The 27,716-nt window shown below is 40.7% G+C and overlaps 1 protein-coding gene across 2 annotated transcripts in view; it reads left to right on the forward strand.

Moving 5' to 3' along the window:
- The window catches only part of LOC128692336 (probable RNA-binding protein 19), an 81,452-nt gene extending 62,203 nt beyond the window's left edge, over positions 1–19,249 (forward strand). For both annotated transcript variants that reach the window (XM_053781447.2, XM_053781446.2), the window contains exons 13-17: positions 1,266–1,447; positions 3,405–3,521; positions 5,466–5,568; positions 14,195–14,321; positions 18,864–19,249. In XM_053781447.2, coding sequence (XP_053637422.1) covers positions 1,266–1,447; positions 3,405–3,521; positions 5,466–5,568; positions 14,195–14,321; positions 18,864–18,931 — 597 coding nt within the window. In that variant the 3' untranslated portion in view covers positions 18,932–19,249. The remainder of the gene's footprint in view (positions 1–1,265; positions 1,448–3,404; positions 3,522–5,465; positions 5,569–14,194; positions 14,322–18,863) is intronic.
- Positions 19,250–27,716: the final 8,467 nt, after the last annotated feature.

Consider the following 27,716-nt stretch of genomic DNA (forward strand, 5'->3'; position numbering starts at 1 on the left):
ATCAAAATCATATCTATTTCTGTAATATATCTTCCATTCTATCAAATGAGACCAAGAAAACAAGAATACAACCATAAAAACCATTCAAAATTACCACTAATTTTGGTGAAAAGTGAACTCCATTATTTATGCTTAGATTTCTTTCATTTTTGGTGTACGTTAAGAAGCATCTTTCCATCATACATTGCCCAAGTTTCAATAAGATAGTCCAACAAACAAATGAGATACAATTCCTGAGATCAAGAGCAAGAGCCCCTCACCGGTGTCAAGGAACCTGCCTTGAGGTCTACTCGCTTGTGGAAATTTTGCTCGCGCATAGAAGCAAAAAATCGACCCATCGACTGCTCGTATTTGGAAAAACTCGCGCATGGACACGCTTGCAAGTAGAGGTTGCACTGTATCTTGGTCCTTATCCTTTTTTTTTTTTTTTTTTTTTTTTTTTTTTTTTTTTTTTTTTTTTTTTTTTTTTTTTTTTTTTTTTTTTTTTTAACAAGTCAGCCATCTCCCACCTAGGCAGGGTGACCCATACCCTTGTTCATTCTCAAATTGATTTTTGCAGTTGTTTGTTTTTATGTTTCCATAATTTGCTGAATCGCTTAAAAGGCATAATTTTGTATTAATTGCGGATTTGAGATTTTGGGGGACCTCTTGGAACAGAGCCCCTTGTTCAGTTTGGAGGGGAGGGTTTTGACTATAAGTGCAAAAATATTTAAGGCATGCCTGTGATGATTTCAAGATTCATTATGCTTTAGACCCTGTCTTAGGCCAGGCATCATTGTTGACTGTCTCATCAACCAGACTGTTGCTGACAGCAGCCTGCAGGTCTACTGAGGCTTCACACTGCTCATATAGTACTTCTTGTAGGTACCTGCCCAGTAAAAATACGGTTGAACCCCTGTATCCACAGATTCAGTATCCACAGTTTCAGATACCCACGGTTTCCTGTTTCCCGAAAATAACCTTTAATTTTGCTTAATAATGGCCACAAAGCACAAAAGTAGTGATGATGGCAATTCTTCAAAGCCTAAGAGAAGCCATGAAGTGCTTCCCATCAGTGAAAAAGTGCTAATTCTCAGCTTATTGTGTGTAATTTATTAAACTTTATCATAGGTATGTATGTGAATGAAAAATGACTTGCAGGGTTTGCTACTATCCGTGATTTCAGGTATCCACAGTAGGTCTTGGAATGTATCCCTCGCAGATATGGGGGGACTACTGTAGTTTTACATAGTAATCTTAATATTAAATGCTGAACTTCTCTCTAGCATTTCCAGAGAATTGGAGCAGTTCACTCCGTGTTAATAGTCAAGCGGCGTGGCCTTTCTCAAGGTTATGGATTTGTTCAGTTCCTAAGAAGATCAGATGCACAAAAAGCTCTCAGGGAAATGAATAACTCAACGCTTGAAGAACACACATTGCAAGTTAAACTCTCAGAAAAGATACTAACGTGAGTATTTCAAGCATTGTGAACTTAAGACATGTTTTATATTTTTACAACTGATACTTCATTATTTATTGTTTTTTGCGTTGGTTTAAACTTACCTTACTCATACATAAATACTCAAGTAATACATGCTAATTCAGGGAACCATTGTATACAATAAATTCAGTTCTTTGATATCTGTGTATCACTAACAGTCAACCAATCAGTAGCCTGGTGGCTGGTGTATACTATTGTGTATTGTAGAGTTATCACTCAAATTTCTTAATATCGATTAACATTTATCAACTGATGGCTTTCTAAATAAAACCTTGTATGGTTAAGAACCATTGTCTGTGGTGATGATACACCTCTATCCCCTGAAACTATTTTATGTTGATGTAAAACTGATGAACATTCTGGCCATAAAGTTCATAAAACATAATTGTTGTGGAGTTGTATTAAGTAAAACATGACACAGTTCATTTCATGTCAACATCTTTGATCTTATAGCCATATTTATATCCTTTTAAAAATAGAGTATGTGTTTCTTGCCCCACAAGGTGGATGTTTAAAAAGAGCATGGATTATAGCTAAAGATGATAGTATACGTGTAGTCCAAAGAGTATTGGCAATGTTTTCAGTGGTGAAACTTTAAATACACATGCTAGGTGCTCCAGTGTGTTCCTGAAAATTGTTTGTTGGTTGAGTGTTGGGAACCTGTTTTCCATAGACACCAAATGTAATAAGCAGAAATGTTTTCCCCGGCCTTAATACTCGGTATCTAATTTCGTTTATTTTTTAAAGGTGAAAATGAAAAGTGTAAAGTACTCAAATGAGTCCCCCATCCCTGTCTGTCTGTCTCTGTCTCTGTCTGTCTCTCTCTGTCTCTGTCTCTCTCTATCTCTCTGTCTCCGTCTGTCTCTCTCTGTCTCTCTCTCTCTGTCTCTGTCTCTCTCTGTCTCTGTCTCTGTCTGTCTGTCTCTCTCTCTCTCTCTCTCTCTCTCTCTCTCTCTCTCTCTGTCTCTCTCTCTCTCTGTCTCTCTCTGTCTCTGTCTCTCTCTCTCTCTGTCTCTCTCTCTCTCTGTCTCTCTCTGTCTCTGTCTCTCTCTCTCTCTCTCTCTCTCTGTCTCTGTCTCTCTCTCTCTCTCTCTCTCTCTCTCTCTCTCTCTCTCTCTCTCTCTCTCTCTCTCTCTCTCTCTGTCTCTGTCTCTCTCTCTGTGTCTCTCTCTCTCTCTCTCTCTGTCTCTGTCTCCTCCCTTTCCTTTTTTTTTTTTTACACAGGGTTTTTACAATGTTAGATTAAGGATTCCTAACACTATTGATTATCTAAGTGCTGTTACATACATCAACTCATTTAAAAAATAACCCTCTTTCCCTTTCTCCCTCCCTCACACCCAGCCATCTTCTCTCATACCCATACCATACCCTTCACATCCTTATAGACAGTATGCCTACCATAATGTTTCCTATAGCTTCCACTAGGGGAGTTGCTGCCCTAGGACCTGTTTTCCAGAGTGCCCACTATTCCTTCACCACACTTTCACACCCAGCCATCCTCTCTCACACCTACACCACACTCACACCCAACTACACACTCACACCACACATTCACACCCACACCACACATTCACACCCACACCACACATTCACACCCATGCCACACATTCACACCCACACCACACATTCACACCCACACCACACATTCACACCCACACCACACATTCACACCCACACCACACATTCACACCCCCACCACACATTCACACCCACACCACACAACACCACACCCTCACCTAGCTATCCTCTCTCATACCTACACTGCATACAGTATGTGTACTTTGGTCTTATTTCAATTTTACCTTTTCAATTTTACTACGAAAGAATCTAAAATACTTTTGTATTGCAGTCTTCACATGAGGCTTTCATTAAGATTGTATTTGATGATGATGTAGTTCTCACCACTGTGTATTATCTTTAACAGAAGTGAATTAAAGAGTGCTAGGAGAATGCACAAGACAGGCGCACAGACATCTTCCAAAATAATGGTGAGGAATATACCATTCCAAGCAACCTGGAAGGAAGTGAGGCAGTTATTTATGTAAGTTAAGTTGAGAAGTATATGTACTTAGTGTTGATGCTGCTCACATGTTCAGCATAACCATCTATGTATGATCTTGCTATTGAATATCATTATAAGCAAACTAATTTTTATCTGAATCACACTTTTAAATATTAACCTGTAATTTAAAAAAAAAACATTGCAATAAGGCAAATCTTCAAAATTATTTTTTTTTTCAATGTGTTGTGTACGAAATTATTTAGTATATGTACTGATAATTTTGGTTACCCTTAATTATTTTTAATTATTGTAGAGTTTCTGCTAGAAACTTAATAACTAGCAGTTAATGAGTGCTTGTAAGGTTATTAGTATCACTTATGCACTGGTTCCTCCTCCCTCTCACTTTTTTCTTTACACAAAGAATTTTTTATTTATTGGACCTTGGCGATAAGTTTGGACTAAGAATGCAGTGCTTAAATTTACTAAATTAGATCACTAGTAATATTTAAATAAGTTACATAATTTTATGGCTTGGACATAAAGCAGGCATGTGCGAGCGTGTTAGATAGGAGTGAATGGAGACAAATGGTTTTTGGGACTTCTTGAGCTGTTGGAGCGTGAGCAGGGTAATATGTGAAAGGATTCAGGGAAACGGATTGGCCGGCCTCGAGTCCTGGGGGTGGAAAGTATAATGCCTGCACTTTAACCCTTTGACGGTCGACAGGCCCTCTCCGAGACTCGTTCTCAGGGTCAGCCAAATTTAAAAAAAAAAAAATTATCTTATGAAAAGCTAGAGAATCTTTTCCCGATCATAATGACACCAAAAGTTTGAAATTTGATGGAAAACTTACGGAATTATGCTCTCGCGAAGTTAGTGGTTTCGGCGATGTTTACGCATCAGCGATTTTGCCCACTTTGAGCCCCATTTTCGGCCAATTCCACTGTACTAGTCGACAAAAAACATGAATATTTCGCTAGAACGCCATTTTTTTCTATCGAATGAGTGCAAGAAACTACCCATTTATTAATTTCAACTATCCAGTACAGTGGTCAGAATTTAGCAATTTTGCCAATTTCACACAAATTTCAAAAGATGCCAATTTCCAAATAGGGTCCAGAATAAACAAGAAAGACATTCCTGGCACTAAAATGACATTTCCTCTGTTCATTAGTCACGTCTCAAGGCCCCTCTTATATTCTTTTGCTTTCCACTTCGAATTTTTATTCTCACAAAAAATAGAAGATTTACTGTTATGCAGACTACTGCATTAGTGTAAAAAATGGTATAAATACTATTGGCACACTTGCGAAAGAATATTAGACTCACCAGTTGACGTGTATTGGACGCTTGGCATGATTTGTTTACTTTTGAACTTTGGTAAAAATCGAACATTTCTGCCACTTTGAGCTCAATTTCAAGGTACTTTTTATTGTAAAACCAGTCAAAATTATCTCAATTTCTGTAATATGTCTTCCATTCTATAAAATGAGACCAAGAAAACTAGAATACAACAATAAATACCATACGAAAATATAGTGCAAAGTTGCTGTTTTATTCCAAAAAAACGGTCAAATTTTTTTTTTTCCTCATTGTGCACTGTGCTGCTGGATTTTTTTTATACTGTTCACACTGACCACATAGACCCATTCTTTCATATGTAGGCCTGCCAGATTTCTCCCACTAGATTTGAGGGCGCTAGAATTTAGGCGTACTAGTACATCAAAAACCCTGGGTCATAAGCCGTACTAGTACGGCCGAAACCCTCAAAGGGTTAAAGAAGGGGTTTGAGCTATTTTCTGTTCGGAATGACATCCGAACTGTCATGTCTGTGTGCCTCAGCAAAGACAGTGATTATGTGTGAATGATGGTGAAAGGGTTTCTTTCTTTTTTGGGTCAGCCTACCTCGGTGGGAGATGGTCAGTGTGTTGAAAAAAAAAAAATTATGAAATGCTTTATTCATGTTTGGTGTATTTTTCACTCAGGACATTTGGCGAGCTAAAAGCCGTCCGTTTGCCTAGTAAACCTGGTAGCTCGGAGCATCGCGGCTTTGGTTTCGTCGAGTATGTTTCCAAAGAAGACGCCAAGGTGAGTACGTATATTGTAATTTATAATGTATGACTACAATAATAACTCGTACTTCCGTAAGCAGTGCCATGAATTGTGTCATAAAAGGTGACTAAAGTGCCAGGTCATAAAAGGTAACTGAAGTGCGAGGTCATAAATGGTGACTAAAGTGCCAAGGGGCTAATAAACCTTTCTCCTGTATTAATTACTAAATGTAAAAGAAATCATTTTAAATTTGAGATGTTTAAATGTGTATGGTGTGGATTTTTTTGAGTGGGAAGAAATAAATGGGATTAGGTTAGGTGTATATGAGAGAGTTAGAGCTAAGGAAGGAGTATTGGTAATTTTGGATGTTCATTTATGGAAGGAAAAGAGTGTTAATTAAAATAAGAGTGGGCTATAGTAAGTGTTTATGTACCTGGAGAAGAGAGGAGTGGAGAGATGTTGGTAGATGTTTAGTGAATGTTTAGGGAGTTGTTTTGAACCAAGTGAGAAAGTAATGGTGGTGGGAGACCTACACACTAAAGTGGGAGAATCATTTGTAGAGGCCATAAGAGGTAAGTTTGGACTGCCAGGGGGGTAAATGATAATGGGGGGCCTTTAATTTAACTTAGTATAGAAAGAGGTTTGGTAATAAGTAATTCATATTAAAAAAAAAAGAGAATAAATGAGTACACAAGATACAATATAGGGTGTAATAAGTTTATAAATTAGAGGAGGAGGTAGTTACGGTAATATACAAGCAACTGTTTAGAGAAAGATGGGCTAGTGAGAGTATAGGTGATTAGGTTGAAGAGGTATTGGGTAGATCTAAGAATGCAGTGTTAGTGTGCAGCAGAAGTTTGTGGATATAGGAGGGTGGGTGCTGGATGGAAGAGAAGTATTTGGTGGAGTGACAAAGTAAAGAGAGTAGTGAGGGAGAAAAAGGTAGCATGAGAGGTTTTACAAAGCAGAAGTGAGATACAGTAGGACCCCACTTATACGACGAGTTAGGTTCGAGGCTGTCACCAGAAAACAGACATCGCCCAAAGGCAGAACACCATTTTTTTCCATTTATAAATGCATATAAATGCCAGACAACAAGTTTACACTAAATTATATTAAGTTAGTAATAGAACTAGGCATTAAAAACACACAAAGTAAAATACATTCACAGTAAATTCATTACTTATCTTAAAGTATTTGTAATCTTAATGTAGGGAGAGAGGTGAGTAGTACTTATTTGTAGGAAGTCAGGTGCAGGTAGCCCATGTGTAGGTAGCCCTGGCTCCCCGTCTCATACTTAATATACGATATTTAAAACATCTCAGAGAGGTAAAATACACATACAATACACTCATTATTTACCTTAAAATATGTGTAGTCTTAATATAGGAAGAGAGGTGAGTAGTATTTATTTGTAGGTAGCCGGTGGGTGTAGCCTGGGCTACACCTACCGGCTACCTACACTGTGGCCCAGAGCCATATTATTAACATCGACATGCCTTGTTCACTGAATTTAATCATTTCTAACAACTACGATAGATCCCATCATAAACGAAGGTAGAAGTAATGAATAATTCATGCCGAAAATTGTAAACAAAAGTGGAGTGAGGGAGTGGCTGGGCCAAACGCAGATTCATACACGTTTTCTCTGATGGCTGAGCAGAGAAAACGTAATGTTGTCCCTCCACCCGGCTACCACACAGCTCCACAAGTATTATTATCAGAGCACACATAAAATATGCAATAAATGCCAGACAACAAGTTTACACTAACTTATATTAAGTTAGCAGTAGAAATAGGCATTAAAAACACAATAAAAGGTAAGATACACACAGAGTACACTTATTACTTACCTTAAAATATTAATATTAATGTGTGAGAGGTGAGTGGCAGGGTGTTTATTGAATAAAATCATAATGGCACACCATCATCCTGTAACTTGGCACTTAAAGCAAGAGGCTTACGACTTCTCTTTTTATCACAGCTAACCTTAGACGCCATTGTCAATGAGAGCCAATTAGTTAACGAAAGAGTCAATGAGAGAGAGAACGAGATACAGAGTTGAGACAATGTAAGAACACAAACTGAACAGATAGTGGACGATCACTTGGTCAGGCGAAATAAATGCGTATTAATATGTGTCTACTTTTAGTTCATTCACGTCCGTTTGTAAGTTTGTAAAACATTTACCTCAATATTTTTTTATTATAATACTAATTGCCTCACAGTACAAATACTCTTACATTGTGTACAAGTTGTACAAGTTAAGTTCAGAATAAACAAATAGCAACACACCATTTTTAGAGTGAATGAAGATAATAATAATAATAATAATATTATTATTATTATTATTATTAATAATAATAATATTATTAGTAGTATTATAATAAAAAGCACTAAACCCACAAGGGTCGTGAATTGCTATATATAAAAGCATATGAAAAGAATGTTTTTCTACAGTTATCCCACAGTTTGACTAGAGAAAACGTAATTCTTCCGACACTACCTACACAGCTGCTTTGTAAACAAAGCTCATATTTACATCAATTTTTATTCTGAGTGTATGTATCTTGTTTATATGCTGTGTAATGGGTTTCATATATAATTTTGAGGAAAATATCATAGCTGGATTAATGAAAATGACTACATTGATGCAAAATAAGACATTTAGTGTGCCCAAGAGTGATTATTATTTTAATTGAACAGTATTTAGATAAGGCTAAAGAGGTCTTTGTGGCATTTATGGATTTGGAAAAGGCATATGACAGGGTGGATAGGGGGGCAGTGTGGCAGATGTTGCAGGTGTATGGTGTAGGAGGTAGGTTACTGAAAGCAGTGAAGAGTTTTTACGAGGATAGTGAGGCTCAAGTTAGAGTACATAGGAAAGAGGGAAATTATTTCCCAGTAAAAGTAGGCCTTAGACAAGGATGTGTGATGTCACCGTGGTTATTTAATATATTTATAGATGGGGTTGTAAGAGAAGTAAATGCGAGGGTCTTGGCAAGAGGCGTGGAGTTAAAAGATAAAGAATCACACATCAAGTGGGAGTTGTCACAGTTGCTCTTTGCTGATGACACTGTGCTCTTAGGAGATTCTGAAGAGAAGTTGCAGAGATTGGTGGATGAATTTGGTAGGGTGTGCAAAAGAAGAAAATTAAAAGTGAATACAGGAAAGAGTAAGGTTATGAGGATAAAAATATTAGGTGATGAAAGATTGGATATTAGATTGGAGGGAGAGAGTATGGAGGAAGTGAATGTATTCAGATATTTGGGAGTGGACGTGTCAGCGGATGGGTCTATGAAGGATGAGGTGGATCATAGAATTGATGAGGGGAAAAGGGTGAGTGGTGCACTTAGGAGTCTGTGGAGACAAAGAACTTTGTCCTTGGAGGCAAAGAGGGGAATGTATGAGAGTATTATTTTACCAACACTCTTATATGGATGTGAAGCATGGGTGATGAATGTTGCAGCGAGGAGAAGGCTGGAGGCAGTGGAGATGTCATGTCTGAGGGCAATGTGTGGTGTGAATATAATGCAGTGAATTCGTAGTTTGGAAGTTAGGAGGAGGTGCGGGATTACCAAAACTGTTGTCCAGAGGGCTGAGGAAGGGTTGTTGAGGTGGTTCGGACATGCAGAGAGAATGGGGCGAAACAGAATGACTTCAAGAGTGTATCAGTCTGTAGTGGAAGGAAGGCGGGGTAGGAGTCGGCCTAGGAAAGGTTGGAGGGAGGGGGTAAAGGAGGTTTTGTGTGCGAGGGGCTTGGACTTCCAGCAGGCGTGCGTGAGCATGTTTGATAGGAGTGAATGGAGACGAATGGTTTTTAATACTCGACGTGCTGTTGGAGTGTGAGCAAAGTAACATTTATGAAGGGGTTCAGGGAAACCGGCAGGCCGGACTCGAGTCCTGGAGATGGGAAGTACAGTGCCTGCACTCTGAAGGAGGGGTGTTAATGTTGCAGTTTAAAAACTGTAGTGTAAAGCACCCTTCTGGCAAGACAGTGATGGAGTGAATGATGGTGAAAGTTTTTCTTTTTCGGGCCACCCTGCCTTGGTGGGAATCGGCCAGTGTGATAAAAAAAAAAATAGTATTGGCATCATGAGTAGAGAGAGACTTAGCAATTTTAATGTGTACCTGCACACCAGCACAGTGTGTAAGTATATTTAGGTACAGGTACACATAAGTATAATTATCAGAGTACATATAAAATATGCAGTAACTTTAAAACACTTGAAATTTTGGAAAGATTCCTGACATAATAGATGAGGTCACGGAAAATGTAAACAAACAGGGTGGGGGTGCCGTATTTGAAAGACCGCTTGCCGTGTAGCAAATTTTGGTCATAATTTGACATTGCCATATTAGTGGAACGCCGTAAAGCAGGGCCTTACTGTATATATATTTTTTTTTTTTTTTAACAAGTCGGCCGTCTCCCACCGAGGCAGGGTGACCCAAAAAAGAAAGAAAATCCCCAAAAAGAAAATGCTTTCATCATCGTTCAACACTCTCACCTCATTCACACATAATCACTGTTTTTGCAAAGGTGCTCAGAACACAACAGCTTAGAAGCATATACGTATAAAGATACACAACATATCCCTCCAAACTGCTAATATCCCAAACCCCTCCTTTAGAGTGCAGGCATTGTACTTCCCATTTCTAGGACTCAAGTCCGGCTATATAAAAACCGGTTTCCCTGAATCCCTTCACTAAATATTACCCTGCTCACACTCCAACAGATCATCAGGTTCCAAATACCATTCGTCTCCATTCACTCCTATCTAACACACTCACACACGCTTGCTGGAAGTCCAAGCCCCTCGCCCACAAAACCTCCTTTACCCCCTCCCTCCAACCTTTTCGAGGACGACCCCTACCCTGCCTTCCTTCCCCTACAGATTTATACGCTCTCCATGTCATTCTACTTTGATCCATTCTCTCTAAATAACCAAACCTCCTCAACAACCCCTCTTCAGCCCTCTGACTAATACTTTTATTAACTCCACACTTCGAATTTTCTGCATAATATTTACACCACACATTGCCCTTAGACAGGACATCTCCACTGCCTCCAACCGCCTCCTCGCTGCTGCCTTCACAACCCAAACTTCACACCCATATAAGTGTTGGTACTACTATACTTTCATACATTCCCTTCTTTGCCTCCATAGATAACATTTTTTGTCTCCACATATACCTCAATGCACCACTCACCTTTTTTCCCTCATCAGTTCTATGATTAACCTCATCCTTCATAAATCCATCCCCCGACACGTCAACTCCCAAGTATCTGAAAACATTCGCTTCTTCCATATTCCTCCTCCCCAATTTGATATCCAATTTTTCTTTATCTAAATCATTTGATACTCTCATCACCTTACTCTTTTTTATGTTCACTTTCAACTTTCTACCTTTACACACACTCCCGAACTCGTCCACTAACCTCTGCAATTTTTCTTTAGAATCTCCCATGAGCACAGTATCATCAGCAAAAAGCAACTGTGTCAATTCCCATTTTGTATTTAATTCCCCATAATTTAATCCCACCCCTCTCCCGAACACCCTAGCATTTATTTCTTTTACAACCCCATTTATAAATATATTAAACAACCATGGTGACATTACACATCCCTGTCTAAGACCTACTTTTACTGGGAAGTAATCTCCCTCTCTTCTACACACCCTAACCTGAGCCTCACTATCCTCATAAAAACTCTTTACAGCATTTAGTAACTTACCACCTATTCCATATACTTGCAACATCTGCCACATTGCTCCCCTATCCACTCTATCATATGCCTTTTCTAAATCTATAAATGCAATAAAAACTTCCCTACCTTTATCTAAATACTGTTCACATATATGCCTCAATGTAAACACTTGATCTACACATCCCCTACCCACTCTGAAACCTCCTTGCTCATCCGCAATCCTACGTTCTGTCTTACCTCTAATTCTTTCAGTTATAAGGAGGGGGGGAAGTATATGGAGAGTGAGAGGTTTCATAAGTGGAGAGGGTGTGGGTAGAGTTTTGTCAACAAATTTTGCTGAGAATAAAAAAAAGTTTGAGATTATTAAGTTTAGAAAGCCAAGAGAGTGAATAGATTTAGAGATATGGAAACTACTGCTTCCATCAGAAGTCTCAGAGAGGACATGTATGTTAAGAAAATTGTTTCTCGAGTTAATGAAGACACAATATTTTGAGGAATTGTTAAATGTTGATGAAGAAAGGAAAGCTGTGATTTCATGCATTCGTCAGGAAAGGTGGAGGAGGAGTCAGATGTTAGTGTGGGAAAGTGTGTGAGACTATGTGTAAAATGAAAGGGAGTAAAACAGCTGGGGTTGATGGCATCAAAACAGAAATGTTAAAAGCAGGCAGGGATAATAGTTTCTGAGTGGTTGCTACTTTTGTTCAGTAACTGTATGAAAGAGGGGAAGATACTTAGGGATTGGCAGAGAACCTGCATAGTTCCTTTGCATAAAGGCAAAGAGGGACCAAAGATAGTGCAAGAATTATAGGGGGTTATAAATCTGTTGAGTATACTTGTTAAAGTGTACAGAAGAGTTAAGGGTAAGACAGAGCAAGATTGCAGATGAACAAGGAGGTTTTAGGAAGAGTAGGAGGTGTGTAAAGCAAATATTTAATGGTGAAAAATATTTAGATAAGGTAAGAAAGTTTTTGTTGCATTTATGGATTTAGAAAAGGCACATGATAGAGTGGATAAAGGAGCAGTGGAGCATGCATTGCAAATGTTTAGAATAGGTGGTAAATGACAACTTCTTTACTGTCCAAAGCCCCAAATTAAAAGTGTTCACAGTCTTGGCCTTTTTTTTTATTCTGAAATGATAGATTCCTTCCCTGGAGGTAATGTTACTAAAACTGCAAAATTTGTTGGAAAACTCATGGAATTACGCAAGTGCAAATTTAGTGGTCTGGACACAATTTACACATTGGCGATTATGCCCACTTTGAGTCCTAGTTTAAGCCAATTCCATTGTTCAATTTGACCAAATTCATAGCTATTTTGCTATTGATTCAGCACCAGAAATTGATCATTAAACTATCAGAATTACCCTATGAAGTGAGTAGAAGTTACTGTAGACATTCCAGGCACTTAAGCAACATTTCCTCTGCTCATTAATCACAACCTCAGGCCTTTTCTATTTTACACCTGCCCTCCATTTTGAATTCATCACAAAAAAAAATTGCCTTTTTTTCAGCTAATAAAATATAATTAGGAATGATTGATCATAAAGCAGATTGGGAGGTATAGGGGGGCTTACCCATTCTCAGAAAATTTTTTAAAAATCTAATATTTCCACTATTTTAAGCCTGATTTCAGTCTACTTCCAGTCCTGAAACCAAACAAAATCATCTCTATCTTTGTAGTGTGTTTTTTATTCTATCAAACGATACCAAGAGTCAGGTAATAATAACAAAAATCAACCTAGAAAACACCTCAGTCACTATTTTAAACGAAACACTAGGTCCGAGGTTTTCTCTTTTCATCTTGCAATGCTCGAGACAGGATATTTTTAACCCTTAAATTGCCCAAACGTAGAACTACATTCACTCATGTATCACTCCGAACGGAGATCTACATTTTATTTTACATGCCTTCAAATGTAAAATAAAACGTAGATCTACATTCAGAGCGCTACACGAGTGAAGGTAGATCTTCGTTTGGACAGTATAAGAGTTAAACCTTACACACTTAACATACAGACTCATTCTTTCATGTCTAGTCCAAAATTAACCATATTGTGTTCTTTAATGCCTAGTTAGTGTAAACTTGTTGTCTGGCATTTATAAGTGGAAAAATTGGTGTTCCGCTTTCCGGCTATGTCTACTTTCCAGCAGTAGCCTGGAACCTAACATTCCGTATAAGTGGGGCCCTTTTGTACAGTGGTACCAGCACACTTGTATGGTTGTGAAGCATGGGTTTTAAATGATAGAGTGAACATGAAGCTGGAAGCAGTGGAGATGTGGTGTCTGAAGGCAGTGTATGATGTGAATATTATGCAGAGCATTCGTCGTTTCAAGATTAGGAGGTACAGGAAGTATTATCCAGAGAGCTGAGGAAAGGTTATTAAGGTGGTTTGGACATTTAGAAAGGATGGAGCAAAATAGGATGACTGAGAGGGTGTATAAATCTTTAGTGGAGAGAAGATAGTGTAGGGATCATCTTTCTCCCTTTAGTGTGAAATAATGTGTTGCTTACAGTTAGAAGCCAGGGAAACAGGTGAATTTAAAGATTAGTTATTGAGCACAACATGATGTAAGAGCCTATTACTGGTTTTATAAAGGTCACACTGACAGGTTACTATTGCCATTAGTACTAGAACACAAAATAATTGCACAATTATCCATCAACTTGCATTCAACTTTGTATGTTTGAAAATGTGTAAAAAATGTTTAGTTATGGTGTCACTTTCCAGTTTATTGTTGTGTCATCACCACATATCTCACAATTTCTATAATTTTATTATATGTTGGTCTAAAGTTTTGCATAACAAGTACTTTTACTTAGAAGATGGTGCAGGGTTACCCATTGATTGTTGATAGAATGGCATATCAAATATGGATCAAATGAAACCTTTCATTTCACCATTATTATTATTATCTTTTAATAATCCCTGCTTAATTTCTTGTTGGCTGCAACAGAATGCCTTTCAAGCCCTGAAGTTAAGTACCCACTTGTATGACCGCCGCTTGGTGCTAGAGTGGGCTAATGAAGACGATACAGTCGAGGAATTGCGGAGAAAGACGGCAGAACACTTTATTGCTGGAGGTAATGAAATATACTTAATTTTTTGTAGAAGATTGCCTTTTTGTAGTTACAGAACTCTGGCTGTGATATCTCATCTTCATCGTTAAGTGTTCATGTAATTTGTTTGTTTCCTGGAGTTTCAGTCCATAAGTCCAATAGTTTATTACTATATACAGTATGTGGAAAAAAAAATCTCTAGTGTTTAGACACTGCTCTGCCTTTGATTACACAGACAGCACAGTACACAAGTAGCCCACATGTAAGAGAATGAAACTTATGACATTTTTTTCCAACTTGGACCATTAACTAGTTAATGGTCGGACCAAAGTGTCGTCAGAAGTTTCATTGTCCTATATGCGGGTTATTTATACACAGCACCTTACTTGCTGCTTAAAAATCTTGTCCTATTTTATCTCTATTTTGTTTATTACAGTACACTACTGTATAAAAATTTAAAAATATACCAGAAATCTTATAAATGGTGCTAAGTTGACCTTAAAACAATATCAAAGATGGTTGACACGAACCCACCACCATTATAGTATGCTCCTCACTTAGCGGCGAATTTGTTTACCGGTGTGGTCTTATGAACAGTACTCCATTGTTAAGTGAGGAGAGGCTGTGAGGAACATTTTTTTTGTTGCATTTATGGATTTGGAGAAGGTATGTGATAGGCTGCATAGGGATGTGATGTTGCAAGTGTATGGAATAGGTGGAAGGGTACTAAAAGCAATAAAGAGGTTTTATGTCGATAGTGAGGCTCAGGTTAGGGTATGTAGGAGAGAGGGAGAGTATTTTGTTGTAAAAGTAGACCTTAGACAGGGATGTGTGATGGCAACATGGTTGTTTAACATATTTATTGATGGGGTTGTAAGATAAGTGAACATTACAGTGTTGGAGAGAGGTGTGGGATTAAAAGATAATTTTATACAAGGTGGGAGGTCTCACAGTTGCTTCTTGCTGATGATACAGTTCTTGTGGGAAATTCTGAAGAGAAGTTGCAAAGGTTGGTGGAGCAATTTGGAAGGGTAAGTAAAGTAGGAAATTAAAAGTAAATATAGGAAAGAGCATGGTGATAAGAGTAACAAATACTAGGCAAGGAAAGACTGGATGTGAGATTGGAGGGGAGTATGAAGGAAGTAAATGTGTTCAGATATTCTTGTTCTTTGAAAGAGTGAACCACAGGATAGATGAGGGGAAAATGTGGAGACAGATTTATAGACACAGAAAGGAAAATATACATACCAGAGTATAGCAGTACCAACACAGGTTATATGGGTATGATGCATAGGTTTTACATGTTACGGCAACAAGGAGGCAGTGCAAATGTTGTATTTGAGGGCAATGTGTTGTGTGAATATTATTCAGAGAATCTGAAGCTTGGAGATTAGGAGAAGGCTGCAAAAAGTGTTAACCAGGAGGCTGAGGGGTTCTTTGGACATTTAGAAAGGTGGAGCAAAATAGGATGACTTGGAGGGTGTATAAATCTGGTCTTGAGGGAAGGATGAGTAGGGGTCATCTGAGAAGTTGGAGGGAGGGGGAAAGGTGGTTTTGAATACTAGGGTCTTGAACATCCAATGGGTGTATGTGAACATCTTAGATAGGAGCGAGTGGAGGCAAATTGTTTTTATGGCTTGATGTGCTGTGAGAATGAAAGCAAGGGAACATTTATGAATGATTTTATAAAAACCAGTTAGCCAGACTTGAGTCCTGGGGGTGGAAAGTGAAGTGCTTGCACTCTGAAGGAGGGGTGGAGATATTGCAGTTTGGAGAGGCATCTGAATTGTGATATCACACTTTTGGCAAGGCAGGGATTGAATAATGGTGAAAATGTCTCTTCTTTTCTTGAGTTACCCTGCCTTGGATGTTAAAGGACAGTGTGTTAAAAAAATCTTGACTTATGTAGTAATTTCTGGTATATGTTCATAGAATGTTAGGGATATATGGGTAGTATATCTGGGATATGTAGGCAATATCTGTAGGGTATGTAGGCAGTATCTTAAGAATATGTAGGAAGTATACACAAATAACCCACACATAGGAGCTTACGACTGGCTTCTCTTCTTCGTGTTAGTGTGGCTTTGTAAATGGTCAAAGTTGGACTGAAACATTGTCGTAAGCTCCTCTCTCCTATGTATGGGTTGTGTGTGTATTGTTCCACTCATGGTATTGTACCTTTTGTTCATGTAGGGGAGTATGTAGTCAGTATCTTATGAATGTATAGTCAATATCTAAGAACATAAGAACATAAGAACGAAGGAACACTGCAGAAGGCCTACTGGCCCATGCGAGGCAGGTCCAAGTCCCTACCGGCTTAAGCCAATACACCCAACCTAGTCAGGTCAGGTCACATTGACTCAAGGGAGGAACACGGCAACCGACCCGTTAGCACAAGCTATCAGGTCTAACTCACACCCACCCACATCTACTCATGTATTTATCCAACCTATTTTTAAAGCTACACAACGTTCTGGCCTCTATAACGGTACTTGGGAGTTTGTTCCACTCATCCACAACTCTATTACCAAACCAGTACTTTCCTATATCCCTCCTGAATCTGAATTTTTCCAACTTAAAACCATTGCTGCGAGTCCTGTCTAGGCTAGATATTATCAGCACACTATTTACATCCCCTTTATTTATTCCTGTCTTCCACTTATAAACCTCAATCATATCCCCCCTAATTCTACGTCTTTCTAGAGAGTGCAGTTTCAGGGCCCTTAGTCTATCCTCATAGGGAAGGTTTCTGATACATGGGATCATCTTTGTCATCCTCCTTTGTACATTTTCCAGAGAATTTATATCCATTCTGTAATACGGTGACCAAAACTGTGCAGCATAATCTAAATGAGGCCTAACCAAGGATGTATAGAGTTGAAGAACAACCTGAGGACTCCTATTATTTATGCTTCTTGATATGAAGCCAAGGATTCTATTAGCTTTATTGCGAACACTTATGCACTGTTGTCTTGGTTTCAGATTACTGCTAACCAGAACTCCTAAATCTTTTTCGCAATCCGTAATATTAAGATCTACATTATTTAGTTTATATGTGGCATGGTTATTGTCCTGTCCAACATTTAGAACTTTGCATTTGTCTATATTAAACTGCATCTGCCACTTCTCCGACCACTGCATCAGTCTATTCAAATCTTCCTGGAGTGCTCGAATGTCCTCGTCAGAATGAATTCGACGGCCTATTTTGGTGTCATCGGCAAACTTGCCGATGTCGCTCTTTATGCCCTCATCTATGTCGTTTATGTAGATTGTGAACAGCAGGGGGCCCAACACTGACCCCTGTGGAACACCGCTCGTGACGCTTCCCCACTCTGATTTCTCCCCATTTATGCAAACTCTCTGCTGCCTATTTGTCAACCATGCCTCTATCCAGGAAAAAATTTCTCCTCCTATTCCATGTGCTTTAATTTTCCTCAATAGTCTCTGATGTGGGACCCTGTCAAAAGCCTTACTGAAGTCCATATACACAATATCATATTCGTTACCATGATCTACCTCCTCAAATACCTTAGTGAAAAAAGTTAATAAATTCGTAAGGCAGGAACGTCCCTTTGTAAAACCATGCTGAGATTCGTTGATTAATTTATGCTTTTCAAGGTGGCTACGAACTGCCTCGGCAATTATTGATTCCATAAATTTTCCCACTATGGAGGTTAGGCTTATTGGTCTATAGTTCGAAGCTAAGGACCTGTCACCTGTTTTGAAAATAGGTATCACATTTGCCATTTTCCACTTATCTGGCACCATGCCAGTTTGTAGTGATATGTTGAAAAGATTAGCCAAAGGTGTGCTAAGCTCCTCTTTACATTCCTTTAGAACCCTTGCATACAGTTCATCAGGGCCTGGGGATTTGTTAGGTTTTAATTTATCTATTTGCCTAAGGACCATGTCACTTGTGACCCTAATAGTGCACAGTTTATTATCGTCCTGTTCTACATAATTTATCTGTATAATCCTACGGGTTTAGCGCTTCCCCTTGATTATAATAATAATAATAATACATAATTTATCATTACTGGAATATCACTGGTATCCTCCTGTGTAAAAACTGAGAGGAAGTATGTGTTAAAAATTCTACACATTTCCTTATCACTGTCAGTGAGCTGACCCGAGGAACTTTTGAGTGGGCCTATCTTGTCCCTGATCTTACTTCTGTATACCTGAAAGAATCCTTTTGGGTTAGTCTTCGATTCTCTTGCAACTTTAACCTCATAATCTCTTTTTGCTTTTTCTAATTCCCCTTTTCTATGCCCCTCAAGGAAGGTTCTTTGATTTTGGTGAGGGGCTCTTGATTTAGGGAATTGGATCTATGCTCCAGTTCCCCAAATTAAGCCTGAATGCCTTCCACATCCCCCCCCCCCAGGCACTGTATAATCCTCCGGGTTTAGTGCTTCCCCCTTGATTATTATAATAATCTGGAGTATGAATGAGTTGTGTTGCCACCTAGTGGTATTGATTTACACTCGTGTCTTGCTGATCAGTGCTCATTATTGTAAGTCAGTTTGATCAAAACCCAACTAGTTGAATAATTTTCACGTTTTTCAGATCCTCCTAAGAAGAAGACAAGAATTGAGCTGGATGCAAAGATGAAAGATAGTGATGATGAAGCCTAGCTTGGCACAGTGCTATGTTAACACACTTTATTGTGTTTGTGGGGGTCAAGTCATAGCTCCTGGCTCTGCCTCTCACTGGTCGCTACACAGTCGCTCCCTGCTTCATGAGCTTTATCGTACCTCTTCATAAAGTTTGCATGGATCTTACCTCCACCTCCCTTTCCAGACTATTCCACTTTATGACTGAAGAAATACTTCCTAATATCCCCATGACTCATCAGTCTTCAACTTCAAGTTGTGTCTCCTTGTTGATTCCTCTCGGTATTTTATATGTTATCATGTCCCTCCAGTATAAGGTAGATTTCCCTTAACATCTCCTCGTAGGACTTGCCCCCCTTAACACTACTAAGTGTTAACATGGCACTGTAGTATAACAGTACCACGTTAATATGGTAGTGACGCCTCATGTTTCAAGGTACCTTCATAAACAAGTCGACATTCTGTGTCTATTGTATATTTTCACTTGTTAAATATTGTAACAGTGCACAGAAAATTTAGTTAAAATATATCTTGTATATTTTTTTCTTATTAAACATTTGAGATTTTACATGTGCAAAGTTCTCATTTTGAACTAATTTTTATTATCCTTTGTTATATCTTAGATTTATTTATTTTTTTTTTTTTTATTGAATATCTCTTTCCCCTGTAGTACTGTATGACCTCTTTGGGTTTGGTGTTTTCTCCTTTCAGGGTCCAAGGCCAAAATCTGAAGTCATGCACCAGTGTCCAAGAATTTTCCAAAAAAAAATTTGTTATTTTTTCTTATGAAATGGTAGAAAATCTTTTTGTGAAGGTAATAAAACAAAAAGTACAAAATTATGCTCTCGCGAATTTTGATGTGTCGGCGATTTTGCCGACTTTGACTTCCATTTTAGGCCAATTACATCATTCCAGTCGACCAAATTCTTAGCAATTTTACTAGTATTACTTCTATTCTATCGATTGAGCACAAGAAATCGCCAAGTCAACTGTTTCAACTACAAAATAAAGTGATCGGAAATTGGTAATTTGGCCAATTTAACACAAAGTTCAAAATATTCCAATTTCAAAATAGCATCCAGAATAAACAATGTAGGCATTCCTGGCACTAAACTAACATTTCCTCGGTTCATTAGTTACGTTTTGAGGCTTTACAAATAAATCCCATTTTCATTTTTTATTTACGTAATGAATTTTTATTCATACCAAAAAATAGAAGATTTACTGTTATGCAATATTGTAATAATTGTATAAATATCATCACCACATTTGTGAACGTGTATTAGATCCACCAGCTGGCATGTATTAGACGTGTGAGGTCGTTTGTTTACTCTTGAACATCGACAAAAATTTAACATTTCCGCTACTTTGAGCTCAGTTTCAAGCCATTTCCAGTGCTAAAACCAATCAAAATCATCTCTATTTCTGTAATATGTCTTCCATTCTATCAAATGAGACCAAGAAATTGCAAATACAACTATAAAAAACATACAAAAAAACACTGCAAAGTTGCTGTTTTAATCGAAAATCTTGGTTTCAGTTTTTTTTCTCTCATTATACACAGTGTGCTGCAGGATTTGTTTTATGTGGTGCACACATACCACATAGATGTATTCTCTCATATCTAGGCCCAAGTGTACCACTCACAGTTTATCAGAGTGAGCTGAGCTCATGACGTAGATCTACGGTTTGGACACTGAAAGGGTTAAATATTATTATAATTATTATGTGTTCCTCAGACAGATGCAAACTGTACATCATTGTTGTCACTTGGTAGGTGCTACTGTTATTGTACCAGCTGTGTATGTCACATCAAGCCATATTGTAACTTTTTTTTTTTTTTTACTGATTTACAGGGTCTCGACCCCTGCTCACAAACTTAAGTTTGCTTTCAGGGCTGCAAAATTCTGTCAAATGAGACCAAGAAACCGTGATTATTATTACAATCAAAAAGAAGCGCTAAGCCACAAGGGCTATACAGCGCTGCAGGGCAGGAAGGAAGCGAGGGCATCAGGTGGCAAAAGGGAGATGGACGAGTAATAGGTTACGGATAACAGCGGGGCAGTGGATGGTGAAAGGGTAAAGGGCAGCAAGAGACTGAACTAGAAAGGGCTGAGGGGAGTGCGAAAGGTATCATCATCAGAGTTTGTGGAGTAAATCAGCCGTTGTCAAGAAGTCAATGAGAGAGTCAGGATTAAAGGAGGGTCCATCAGCAAGAAGGGAAGGTAAAGAGAGTAGTAGAACGAAGATGACGTTGGAGGTAAATTCTGCGTGCTCGTTGATAGAGGGGGCAGTCTAACAGAATGTGGCTAATCGATACTGGAACTTGACACTGCTCACAGAGAGGAACAGGGTGCCTCTCCATGAGATAACCATGAGTAAGACGAGTGTGGCCAATACGAAGGCGGGAGAGTGGTCTCCCAACCTCGGCACTGATGACAAGAAGACTGCCAGTAACCTATGCTCGGTTTAATAGAATGAAGTTTGTTACCGAGCAGAGTTGACCAACGTTGTTGCCAACGGGTGCGAAGGTGGGTAGCTATTGCAGCAAAATAGTCCAGAAATGGAACACCTCGATAGGAAATTGGTAGGTCATGTACTGCTGACCGCGCAGCAGTGTCTGCCTGTTCATTGCCCTGTACGTCGACATGACCAGGGACCCAACAAAAAACAATATCTTCATGCTTGGTAGAGATACGGCGTAGCCAAAGTTGGATACGGAGAACTAGGGGGTGAGATGTATCAAATTTTCGTACAGCCTGTAGAGCACTAAGGGAGTCTGAGACTACCACAAATGATGACACAGGCATAGATGTGATACAAATAAGTGCTGCAAGAATGGCATACAATTCAGCAGTAAAAATGCTAGCCGAAGATAGTAAATGCCCTCGCACAACGCTGTCCGGAAACACTGCTGCGAATCCGACACCGTCTGAAGACTTAGAGCCATCTGTGTACACAGCGATGGCATGAGAATAAGAGTGGAAGTGATCAAGAAAAAGAGAGCGGAAAGCCACTGTAGGCAGTTGGGCTTTCGAGCAAGGGAGCGAGAAAGAACAGCTGGAACTTCCCAGGGGGGTAGGGAAAAAGTGAGATGCTACATGAACATATAAAGGTGGAAACTGAAGGGAAGACGAGTGAATGTAGGCGAAGAGAAAAGGGACGGAGCAAACAGGGGCGGCAAACAAATAAAGAATGTCTACTAATATCGGTGACCAATCTATAACTGGAAGGATTGTGGAGATTGTGAGAGCGTACATAGTAGCGAAGGCAATGGGCATCACGGCGATCAGACAAGGATGGAACATTCGCTTCTGCATAGAGGCTCTCAACAGGGGAAGAGCGAAAAGCACCAAGGCATAAACGTAATCCTTGGTGATGGATGGGGTTAAGGCTAGAGAGTAGCAGGAGAGGCCACTGAATAAATCTGGTCGCCATAATTGAGTTTTGATAAAACGAGGGCTGAATGTAGGCGAAGCAGAGTTCGATGATCAGCTCCCCAGGAAAGATGAGCAAGGGTTTTAAGAAGGTTTAGCCGGCTATGACAAGTTGCCTTCAGAGAGGTAAGGTGAGGTTTCCAGGATAACCTACAGTCAAAGAGAAGGCCTAGAAACCTGACTATCACGTTTCAAAGATTCAAAGTTTATTCTCTATAAAGATTACAATGTTGAATTTACAGAATTTGGTTGTGTGGTTTACATGTAGTTAAATAATGAACGCCTAGCATGGCTAGGCATCTAGTGAAAGTAATTTGGTGAGTTTTGGTACTGGAAAATTTAAACCCATGCGTGGTGGCCCAAGTGGAAACACGGTCGACCGCATCCTGGAGAGAAACTGCAATGAGATGACAGTCAGCGCCTGCACAAGCAATAGTGAAGTCATCAACAGAGTTATGACCAAATATTGGGTGGAAGAACAGAGGCTAAATCATTAATAGCAAGGAGAAAAAGTGTTGTGCTCACAACACATCCCTGAGGGACACCTTCAGCTTGGACAAAGTCCGGGGAAAGCACATTATTGACTCGAACACGGAAGTGTCTCTCAGTTAAAAAGTTCTTAAGGAAGGATGGTAGATTGCCTCGGAGGCCTAAGGAGTGGGCTTGGGCCAAAATATTATACCTCCAAGTTGTGTCATATGCCTTCTCAAGATCAAAAAATATGGCAATAACCGAGTGATTATTTGCAGAGGCATTACGAACATACGTATCCAAGCGTAGTAAGGGGTCTATGGTAGAACGGCCCTTACGAAAGCCATATTGACTAGCGGAGAGACTGTTGTGTGTGTCTAAATACCACATTAAACGGCGATTTACCAGACGTTCCATCACTTTGCAAATTGCACTAGTAAGAGCGATGGGACGATAGTGGGAGGCATCATGTCCTGTAGTACCCGGCTTGCAGAAAGGGAGGACAATGGCAGATTTCCACAGCTGGGGAAGAACTCCTTGTGCCCAAATAAGATAGAAGAGGTGTAAGAGGACTACAAGGGCTGACTGATGTAAATGTTGTAACATACGAATACGAATGTCATCAGGTCCAGCTGCCGATGATCGGCAAGCTGAGAGTGTTGCCTCCAGTTCCTGAAGTGTAAAAGGCACATTATACTGTTCTTCTCTGAGAGAAGAAAAGTCCAAGGGTACTAACTCTCTGGCAGACTTTGAGGAAAGAAACGAGGGGCATAGAAGGAGCCCCCGGGAAATACGGACCAGATAAGTGCCAATTTCAATGGCAATGTCAAGAGGGTTTGCTACATCAATACCGGTGACCCGTAGAACAGGAGCCGGGTCAGGAGAGTATTTACCACTCAATTTCCTCACTTTTTTCCAGACTGCACTCGCAGAGGTGATGGTGGAAACAGTCTCGCCAGCAAGTGCGTTTAGCATCACGGATGACACGGCAAGCGATCGCACGCTTCTGCTTAAAATCAAGAAGTCTCTCATTGGTTCTATTGTATCGGTACCTGCCCCATGCAGCACGTTTCAAACGTACTGCACGAGCACAAGCAGACCACCAAGGCACGCACTTCTGAGAATGCTTGCCTGAGGTTTGGGGTATAGAATGAGAAGCTGCGATATAAACTGACGTCGAGAAGAGGTGTAGGAGCTCATCAATGGAGGATGAAGAAGGAACCTCACTAAAAGCAGTGAGCTGCGAGTAAAGGTCCCAATTTGCTCGATCAAATTGCCAGCGAGGGCTACGGAAAGGTGGTGAATATGAAGGAGAAGTAAGAATGATTGGAAAATGATCGCTGTCATGCAAGTCCGGTAGAACAGACCAGGTGAAGTCTAGTGCAGTGGAGGAAGAGCAGACTGATAGATCGATGCAAAAGAGAGTATGAGTACGAGGATCAAAATGGGTGGGAGTACCCGTATTTAAAACATGGAGGGGGCGAGAGGCGAGAAAAGCCTCCAACTGGATGCCACGTGAGTCACAATGAGACCCCCCCCCCCAGAGGAAATGGTGGGCGTTAAAATCACCAAGTAACAGAAGTGGTGGTGGTGGTAGGGATGAAACAAGAAAGGCAAAGTCTGGGATAGAAAATGCTCGAGGAGGAGAGAGATATAAAGAACATATTGTAAACCACTTATTCAAGTGGATACGGGCTGCAGTGTAATGCAGCAAGGTATGGACAAATAGTTGACAGTACGGAATATCATTGCGTAGAAAGGCACTTTCTTTAAAGGTCCCATCTGAGAAAGGATCCGAAGAATACAATAAATTATAGCCTGAGATAGGTTGGAAAACAGCTGAGTGCAATTTTGGTTCTTGTAAGCAAGCACCAACAGGGGAAAACCTGGAAAGCAACATCTGAAGCTCACCCCGATTACCCCTGAGGCCACGGATATTCCACTGTAAATAGGCCATGATTGGCGATGAAGAAAATACCAGGAATCCGTAGGGAAAGGCACCTATGGACTAGTGGGGTTAGAAAAGTCAACGTGTGGTGGCATTGGAAGACGTTCAAGCAGCGAAGGAACGAGCGTTGCGAAGATGGAGGAGAGGGAAGAGAAGGAACAGGAAGTGAATCAGTGTCCATTGAAGGTTTAGTCTCTGCAATATATTCTGAAATGGCTTCAAGTGTTTCTGAATTCAAAGATGTATGGGAGACCATATTGGAGGTAGAAGGGGGAGAGTGAGTAAAGATTGGGACAGTAATGGACTGTACCAAAGTAGAGGGGGACGAAAGAGTGTAAGGGACTGGAGATGAAGTGTGGGGGGGGACAGAAGAAGCAGAAACCTGGGAGGTGGCAGAAGAGGGAGAAACTTGGGAGGGGACGGGGGTGGATGGCATAGTACGAGGAGGAGGGTGAATCTCCACACTTGTAATAGAGCCAAAGAGAGGGGAAGAACTAGGCACAGAGACTGGAAAGGTAAAGTGTGGAGGTGGAAGAAGGGAAGGAAGGGGCAAAGAAGATTTGAGCAATGTGAATTTTTTGGACTTCTGTGAAGTAGAGGGGCGATTGGTATAAGGTGTCGTACGAGGTCTTGTCGATACTAGGGCTTGTGAGGAAGGACGCGAAGATGTGAAAACAGACCGAGCTGTAGTCGGGACGTCAGAGCCAAGGACAGCAAAAGGATTAGATGCCGGAGTGGCTATGGGAGGGGTAACAACAGAGGAGGCTGCAGAAGATGGGACCCCAGAAGTGGGGGGATGTTTTGCAACACGAGAATAAGAAACACGGGGTAGTCTCCCTTGGAGGCGGAGGTGAGTAACTGCCATAGCATAAGGGAGACCTGCCTCTTTGAGGCAACGGATTTCACGTTCATTTAAGTAGACCTGGCAACGGCGGGAGTACGAAGGGTGAGCTTCATTACAATTAAGGCAAGATGGAGGTTGACTGCAAGATGTATTAGAATGGTCGTCGGCACCACATTATTATTATTATAATCAAGGGGGAAGCGCTAAACCCGGAGGATTATACAGCGCCTGGGGGGGGGATGTGGAAGGCATTCAGGCTTAATTCGGGGAACTGGAGCACAGATCCAATTCCCTAAATCAAGAGCCCCTCACCAACATCAAGGAACCTTCCTTGAGGGGTCGGCACCACAGACTGGGCATTCAGCTATAGATCTGCAATATTTTGCTGGGTGACCAAAACGCCAGCAATTTCTACACTGTTGCGGTGTAGGTATCACCTTTCGAACTTGTAACCGATGTCCCGCGACATATACAGAGGACGGGAGTTCTCGGCTGTCAAAAGTTAAACGAGCCACATTGCAAGGGTAACGTCTCCGCCCACGGGCAGGAAGGACATAAGTGTCTACTTTGAGGATTGGGAGATCCTGGAGTTCCAGCTGTTCAAGAATGTCATTGCCACATGACTGGAAATTCTGTTGGACTATGGTATGGGGCAGAATGACAGTACCACTACAAGAATTGAGAGAAAGATGTTTTTCAATAGTGATAGGAGTAGTATCGATATTCGAAGGGAGAGAAAGATCATGAGCTTGGGTAGCATTCTGGACAGTGGCTATGCGCGTACCGCTCTTGAGAGCATGAAATGAAATATCTCTACCAACATGACGCAGGAGCGCTTTGCCAATACTATAGTCAGAAAGATAGGCAGAGGAAGAAGTCAGTCTTAAAGTAAAGACTTTAGTCCATTGTGTGGTCCGAAACGGAGCGTGGAGAGGGAGTGCATAACGTGTCTGTCTTTTCCGAGTAGAATGGGAAGGTAACGAAGGAGCATCATCAGGAGATTGACGTTGGCGTTTAGGAGTAGGACCGGAGTTGGTCCGGCGTGAAATGGGCTGGCGATTCGAAAATTGCTGTACCGTAGAGGGAGAGGCCGGAAGCATAGTCAAAGGAGAGTGGAGGTCAGACAAATTGAAGGAGTCAGTCGAAGCCCCGGTACCTGAAGCGGGCGAGGAAACAGCACCAGCAAGAGGTACAGGGGCGTCCGAAGAGTGGTCTAAAAACAAGGCAGGGTCAGAATGGGGTGCGGTATCAAGAAGGGGCCCAGGGGTAGTGGGTTCATGGATGAGTTCTCCATGGTTAGGTTACTCCTTTGCTTTTTGTTTTTAAGAAAAAAAAAGAAAAAAGAAAATAAAAATAAAAAAGGGGGGGGGGGAGCGGGGAGGAATAGTTCCCAGGAGGAATGAAAGGGCCGGAAATCTCCCTCCGCGCCCAAGAGGACCTCAGCACCGCTAGTAGCGCAGATGCAGCATGGAACCCGTGCCATACCCTACCCTTCATGCCAGTAAACCAGCAATCCGGGATAGCAACCTCACATCTGCCGAGCTACCTCGGTGGACAAAAGAGAGGGCGGCCGGATATCCACCACAAAGCATACCTCCTTCAGCCACCACCCCCGGAATCCGAAAGGTGGCTTCCAGAGATGCACCCGTCGCCCGAAAGACACCCAAAGCTACTCCGGGATACAGGAGAGGGATCAGGACATCCCCAGGCGATCCAGATTCCACGGCAAACTATGCCACCGCCAAGAACCTCAATGGAATGGGATGAACCCCGGTATCCTTTCCCCTACCTAAGGACTAGCGTGCCTGTGGGAGAAATCCCAAAGGCCAAAAAGAGGAAGGGCAAAAGGGAGGGGTGGGGAGGAGGAGGATGAAAGGAAAAAGGGGAGGATGGGATAGGGAGGGGGGGATTGGGGGGTAATTAGGTTCGGTCTGAGGAAGGAGACCGACAGGTCTAATTCCTCAGACCAAGAGCCTCTTCACCACAACAAGGAGCCCCCCTTGAAGAGGAAGAAACCGTGAACACAACCATAAAAATTATACGAAAATACAACACAGTCACCATTTTAAACCAGAAAAAAAAAAATTTCATTATGCACTGCATGCT

Source organism: Cherax quadricarinatus, chromosome 53 (genome assembly GCF_038502225.1).
Source record: "Cherax quadricarinatus isolate ZL_2023a chromosome 53, ASM3850222v1, whole genome shotgun sequence".
Classification (NCBI taxonomy): domain Eukaryota; kingdom Metazoa; phylum Arthropoda; class Malacostraca; order Decapoda; family Parastacidae; genus Cherax; species Cherax quadricarinatus.